General features: G+C 53.4%; 1 protein-coding gene across 1 annotated transcript in view; it reads right to left on the bottom strand.

Annotated features, from left to right (window-relative positions):
• CFAP77 (cilia and flagella associated protein 77) overlaps nt 1–7,167 on the bottom strand; it is a 174,877-nt gene that overhangs the window by 23,763 nt on the left and 143,947 nt on the right. Inside the window, exon 8 of the mRNA XM_021718203.1 lies at nt 6,408–6,509. Within this exon, the coding sequence (XP_021573878.1) occupies nt 6,408–6,509 (102 nt within the window). The remainder of the gene's footprint in view (nt 1–6,407; nt 6,510–7,167) is intronic.

Here is a 7,167-nt window from a genome sequence, read left to right as displayed (position 1 = left end):
TTTTTTTTATTTTATTGTAGAGATGAGGTCTCGCCTGCCCAGGCGGGTCTCAAACCCACGGGCTCAGGCAATCCACTCACTCACCTCAGCCTCCCAAAGCGCTGGGATTACGGGTTGAACTACTGAACCCTGCTCAGATCATCAGTTCTGACAGCAAGCCCTGACACCAAGGTGCTCATGGGAAAGATTTGTGTGTGTGTGAATGAGTGAATGATCTCCACGACCATCTGCATGACAGCTGCCATTTACAGCCGGGCGGCGTGGGCCAGGCGCGCTGTTCAACATGATTCACACGTGTTCTCATCAAATCCTCCCAGCATCCCTGCCAGGGAGCATCAGTGGCCCATTTCACAGAAGAGGAAGTGAATCTTGGGTAAAACCACTTGACGGGGAGTGGCATGATCACCGTTTGAGCCCAGGCTGGACAACCCTGGAGTCACACACACACACACACATGCGCACACACACACAGACTTACTATACTGCTGTCCCTGTTGGCCTCGGTCTGTGCCCTGCAGACCCTAGCACGCCTTGCCAAAGGGCAGGAGGGAGCCCTATGGCCTGGGGCACAGAGAGCCCAGGGATCCCTGTGCTTAGGGATGGGAGACAGGGAATCCATGTCCCATTCCCAACATGCGAACGCGAGGAAGAGTCTGAGCTGCCCCTACCGGTTCACTCTGGATTTGGGGTCTGCATGTCCAAGAGCCCCTGGCCCCTCCCACACGGCTCCTTGTCCAGTCAACTTGGAATCACACACACACACGCACACACACGGCTTCTTGGATTGGAAGGGACCCTTGAGAACTAGTCATGCCCTCATTTTCAGATGATTGGAAACTGAGCCCCGAAGAGCCCAGGCCTCTCCACTGGGTCAGCACAGCATAAATGCCCCTGCAGGAAGGAGCCTTGCCGGTTGCTGGCTGACCCCCCTCCCGGGTATCGGCCACAGGTGGCAGTTGCTGGTGGCACAGACCAGCAGGAAGCGCAGGCCCCGCAAGTGGCCCTCGTCGTGCCGGGGTGGGGGTCTCGGCAGCCCCTCCAGCAGGGCAGCCCCCTCGTGGCTGGCTGTGTTGGTGCAGAAAGCCGCGCCCTGCCTGCTGCTTTTCCATGTGAAAGGTGTTTAATTATTTCTGACAGAGTTCAGCCTCGACATCTGTTCGTGAGCTGGGAGAGTCCATTTAGGTTATCCATCACCGTGACAGGTTCAACTTTTTTGGAAGCGTTTTTCCCTTCATAATGGGGCCAGGGTGGGGGCAGCAGATCAGCGGCACAGACAAAGACCCTCCTGGGGCCTCGCACACGACAGACATCGCAGACAGCAGCTCCGTCGCGGGAGGAGCGACCCCGGCCGCTGGCCCAGGCTTCTGAGTTAGACCCGGGTGGCGGCTGTGAGGGGTGGTGGGTGCCTGGGTACTTGGGCTGGGAAGGGGAGGAGGACGGTTCCATCAGGGCCGTGAAAGGCTTTTAGATTCTTCTGTCTTGGCCGGGCGTGGCCGGGCTCATGCCTGTAATCACGACACTTTGGGAGGCTGAGGCATGAGGATTGCATGAGTCTGGGAGTTCGAGACCAACCTGGGTGACATAACGAGACCTCATCTCTACAAAAAAAATCAAAAAAATTAGCTGGGCATGGTGGTGCATGCCGGTAGTCCTACTTACTGGGGAGGCTGAGGCAGGAGGGTTGCTTGAGCCCAGGAGGTCGAGGCTGCAATGAGCCTTGACTATGTCACTGAGCTCCAGCCTGAGTGACAGAGTAAGACTCTAACAAAGAATATATAAACATTGAAAAAAATAAATAAATGTTTCCATCATTCTGGGCTGTACTGTTGGTCATTCTTTCGATCACTCATTCATTTATTACACAGGCACTTACTGACCCCCTGCTCTGTACCAGGCAGATACCCTGCTGGGCTCTGGGGATAAGGTGAGGACTGACAGGCATGGTCCTTGTGGGCTCACATTTTACTGGGAAGATGAAAAAATTGCCCAGTTAGTTAATTAATGCAAAGTTGGTAAGTGCTACCCAGGGGGAGAAAGGTGGTGGTGGGGGACCTGGAGAAGAAAGGAGTCCTTGGGAGGCCTGGGGGCTAAGTGGTCCCAGGTTGGACCCAGGGTCCACTTCCTGCCTCTCTGAGCCACAGTTTTCACGGCAATAGAATGCGGACATGTTGTCTATGAGAAAATGCACCTTCAGCACTTGTCACATAGTGAGGGCTCAATAAATACTTTTTTTTTTGAGTTGGGGTCTCACTCTGTGGCTCAGGCTGGAGTGCAGTGGGACAGTCATGGTTACCGCAGCCTCGACCTCCTGGGCTCAGGCAGTCCTCCTGTCTCAGCCTCCCTTGTAGTTAACTACTGATGCACGCCACCATACCCAGCTAATTTTTTTTTTTTTTTTTAGAGATGAGTCTCGCTATGTTGTCCAGGCTGGTCTCCAACTCCTGGGCTCAAGCAATCCTCCCACCTCAGCCTTCCAAAGTGCTGGGATTATAGGCCTGAGCCATCACACCTGACCATGATAAATACTTTTTGATGGTGTTACTTCCTGAGAGGGAGGGGACTGAGGGTGATACTCATAAAGGTAGGTATTCCCCTTGACTTCAGGTTTCTGGCTGATAGGATGGGGTGACAGCCTACAGCTTTAACTCCCAGAATCCCATGAACAGTCTCACAAAGCAGGCCTGAGCCTGGGTGGCTAAAGCCGCGGTGAGCTGTGATCATGCCACTGCACTCCAACCTGGGCGACAGAGTGAGACCTCAACTCAAGGAAGGAAGGAAGGAAGGAGAGAAAGGAGGAAAGAAAGCCTCTCATCTGTACCTTCAAGGCAGGATACTTGTTCTGAGGATGGAAGAAGTATTAATAATACACATAAATGACTTTGCATGGCACCTGGCACCAAATAAAAGGTCTTCACGGCAGACTTGCTACTGTTCAGAATAGTATTTTAAAACAACAGTCTAAAATGGGAAGGCCCATGGCCAGCTCAGACAAATTCCTTCTTTTTTTTTTTTTTTTTTTGAATCAGTGTCTCACTCTGTTGTCCAGGCAGGAGTGTAGTGACACGATCACAGCTCACAGCAGCCTCAACCTCCTGGGTTCAGGTGATCCTCCTGCCTCGGCCTCCTGAGTAACTGGGACTACAGGCCTGTGCCATCACACCCGACTAATTTATTTTTATTTTTTGTAGAGACAAAGTCTCGCTATGCCCCTCAATCTGGGCTCAAGTAATCCTCCTGCCTCGGCCTCTAAAAGTGTTAGGATTTTTATTTTTTTATTTGAAGGATATGGGGTACAATTCAGAGTTGGGTATACAAACATTCATTATGCAGGTACCCTTGTTGATGAGGCGTGCCCCTCCCTCCCCTGGCAGTTTCCCTCAACTGCCAATCCCACCGCTCCCACTTCCCCTGGCAGTTTCCCACTACTGCCAATTCCTTTCTTACAGTATTATGATAATTGTTCAAGGTCTGCTTATGAGTGAGAACATATCTGTTCTTTGATTTGGTGATAGATCACTGAGTATGATAGGCTCTAAATCCATCCAAGTTGCTGCAAAGTTTGTCCTTATTTATGACTGCATAATATTCCATTGTGTATATGTACCATTTTGTTTGTTTGTTTTGAGTTGGAGTCTCACTCTGTCACCCAGACTGGAGTGCAGTGGCCGCTCCCGGCCACCGCAGCCTCGACCTGCTGGGCTCCGGCGAACCTTCTGCCTCAGCCTTTCAAGTAGCCGGAATTACAGGCATGCACTACCATGCCCGGCTGATTTTTTGATTTATTGTAAAGATGAGGTCTTGCTGCCCAGGCAGGTCTTGAACCCGCAGGCTCAGGCAATCCACTCACTTCAGCCTCCCAAAGGCGTGGGATTACAGGTTGAGCCACCCAGCCCGGGATGTACCATGTTTTTTAAATCCAGTCCAGCTTCGATGGGCGGCATGGTTGGTTCCATGCTTTTACTATTGTGAACAGAGCTGCAACAAACATGCGTGTGCAGGTATCATTTTTAAAGTGTTAAGATTATAGATGAGAGCTACCATGCCTGACCAACAAATCCCTTCTTGAAAATAGATGCTCCTTCATTTATGTCTGCCTTTGCACTTCTGCCTGGGCAGGGCCTGTGGGATCCAGGGGCATTGGTGTTACCCGGGATGGAGAGTCGGGGTGGGAAGAGACCCTGTCTTCACTCTGCTGGAGGAGACCACCTGAGCCTCCTGTGTCCATGGCCTTGAACTCTAAGTCAGAGATGAAGAGGCTTAGGGGGCTGTGAGTCACATGGAGCAGAGTGCCTTGGAGGGCAGCCCATGGGGTGATGGGTCCTGGTCTCTCTCAGCTAGCATCCCCGTGGACAGCAGGGAAGCAGGGATCATTGGAGAGAAGATAGTGGGGAGGAATGGTAACAGCTAGGGGCCAGGGATGGACTCTACAGAGAGAGCGAGAGAGAGAGAGAGAGAGAGAGAGAGAGACAGAAAGACACAGAGAGAGAGAGACAGAAAGACAGAGAGAGAGACAGAAAGAGAGAGAGAGACAGAAAGACAGAGAGAGAGAGACAAAGAGAGAGAGAGAGAAAGACAGAGAGAGGCAGAAAGACAGGAGAGAGAGAGATGGGGGGAGGGGAGAAAGAAAGGGAGGGAAAGAGAGAAAGGGAAGAAGGGAGAGAGGGAGGGAGAGAAATAAAAAAGAGGGAGGGAGAGAGGGAGGGGGTAGGAAGAGAGGAGAGATACGCAGAGAGACAGAGAGGCAGAGAGAGGCAGAGGGAGGGCGGAGAAGGAAAAAGGGAGGTGGCCTGTGAAGGTAGGAAATTGAGAACGACAGAGAAACTAGACACGAGTAGCACTTAGAAAGGTGCAGTGTGGTGGTGTCACCCGCCACCCCCTGAGCGGCGGTGCTCGGTCCCGCTCCTCCCTGCCATTTGCTGCGCGCGGGGCCTTGGCTGACGGGCGGCAGGGCGCATGGCCACTGACATATGCTGGCGGAGGCCACTTGGGCAGGACATCAGAGGCCGCGTCGGGGGGAGGCAGAGCAGCTTTCTCGGGCAAAGCTCAGCAGCTTGTTCGAGTGCATTAGGCTCAGGAAGGCACCGGCCCCTGCACTGTCTAAATTGCAGTTGGATGCAGTGCAGCAGCCGGCCAGGCTGGCCGCGGATGTGGCTTTGTGCAGTTTTCTTGGCAGGGCCAGGCAAGTCCCCTGTGGCCTCCTACAAAGGCTCCCTCTGCCCAAACTGGGCACATGCGCCTTCCCCCTTTCCCCATCCTGGAGTCACTGTTCCCAAATCTCCCGTTTCCCTTTCACTGTGTGACACCCTGGCTCTTACCTCATTCTTTCCCTGCTAGAAGTTACTGTAGGCTGGACGTGGTGGCTCATGCCTGTAACCTCAGCACTTAGGGAGACCGAGGCGGGAGGATTGCCTGAGCCCAGGGGTTCGAGACCAGCCAGGGCAACTTGGCAAGAACTTGTCTTTACAATAAATCAAAAAATTAGCCGGGTGTGGTGGTGCACACCTGTGTTTCCAGCGACTCGGGAGGCTGAGGCGGAAGGATCACCTGAGCCCAGGAGATCGAGGCTGCAGTGAGCCATGACGGTGCCACTGCACTTCAGCCTGGGTGACAGAGTGGGACTCCAACTCAAAAAAAGCTACTTGAGATGAATCTCTGTCTGGGTGCCGTGGGCGACATGGCTGAATGAACACCCATTCAGTTCAGGACCCGTTCCCTGGGTCCTTATGTGGGTCAATCAGAGGGCATGTCACGCACCTGCTCCAGTCCTCAGGAGATGTTTGTTCCCCTCTCCCCAGACATACCACCCCGTGGGAGGCTTACGGCTGATGGGTGTGCACTGTCTTGCACCCCCAAGTTCCCTATGCAGACATGGCATTGGCAACTCCATCACTGAAGGGAGGTTTGGCCCAGACAGCCGCCACGCCATGTGGACGGCCACCCAGGTCTGCAGCCAGACGGTTTGGGTTCAGCCCAAGGCTCTGACGCTTTGCCACATTTATGTTTTTCCTTCTACAGAATGGGACAACGGCAGCTACCCCTTCTGGTGACCGTGAGGCAGCCCTGAGTTGACGTAAGTGGGGCTCAACCCCTAGCACTTCAGAAGTGCTAAAAAAAGTTAGTTATTACTGTTATTGTTTTATTTTTGTAGAGTTAGGCTCTCACTATGTTGCCCAGGCTGGTCTTGAACTCCTGGCCTCAGGCGATCCTCCCACCTCAGTCTCCCAAAATGCTGGGGTTACGGGTGTGAGCCACCACACCACGCCAAAATGTTAGTCCTTGCTATTGTTATTGCTGTGGTTGTGCTAATCAATGGGTATAAGCCCACAGAGCTCCTGGACAGCAGGTGAAGACCGGACAAGGTGAGCGGTGGCCAGCCCTCGGTGCAGGACGAGGCAGGTAGCACTGACCTTCTGGAAGTGAGGCATATGCCACAGGGCCCCCAGCTTTGCCGGTGGCTTGTACTTCCTCAGCTGGCTGCTCCGGGTTTCGTACAGTTTTCCGAGAATCACCTGCCGGGCAGGGAAGGGCAAAGGTGAGATGGTCACCTGACTACCCAGAGAAGCCCCGAGGAAGGGATACAAGGGCAGAGGGCTGGGATTCCTGGTATGGCAGCACTTGGGTCACTTCCCTTCTGGCCTGATTCTTCTCTGAGGCTATTTCTTTTCTTTGCTCTTTTGAGTTGGGGTCTCATTCTGTCATCCAGGCTGGAGTACAGGGGCACGATCATGGTTCACCACAGTCTCCAACTCCTGAGTTTAAGTGATCCCTCCATCTCAGCCTCCCAAGTAGCTGGGATTACAGGGGCACACCACCATGCCCAGCTAGTTTTTGAAATTTTTTTTGAGACAAGGTCTCACTGTGCTACCCAGCCTGTGGCATCTGTTGTAGCAGCCTGAGCAGACCAAAGTGGCTGATTTGAGCAGAATCAGCTGGGGAAAGGCTCTGGACTCTGCATTTCCAACATGCAGGTGCACCCTCCTCCCCTTTCCCCCCCCCTCCACCTGGGGGCTTCAGTGCACACTCAAGAGCACTCCTTAGCCTATGGCTGTGATCCTTATCAAGATCCAAACATTCCTTGGGGCGTTTAAGAGGTCAGGCCCAGCTGGGCTCGGTGGCTCAGCCTGTAATCCCGCGCCTTTGGGAGGCTGAGGTGAGTGAATTACCTGA

Source organism: Carlito syrichta, unplaced genomic scaffold (genome assembly GCF_000164805.1).
Source record: "Carlito syrichta isolate Samal-C Ts95f unplaced genomic scaffold, Tarsius_syrichta-2.0.1 Scaffold311915, whole genome shotgun sequence".
NCBI classification, from domain to species: Eukaryota; Metazoa; Chordata; class Mammalia; order Primates; family Tarsiidae; genus Carlito; species Carlito syrichta.
The sequence above is the reverse complement of the archived record's forward strand: the minus strand, read 5'-3'. Positions and strand labels throughout refer to the sequence as shown.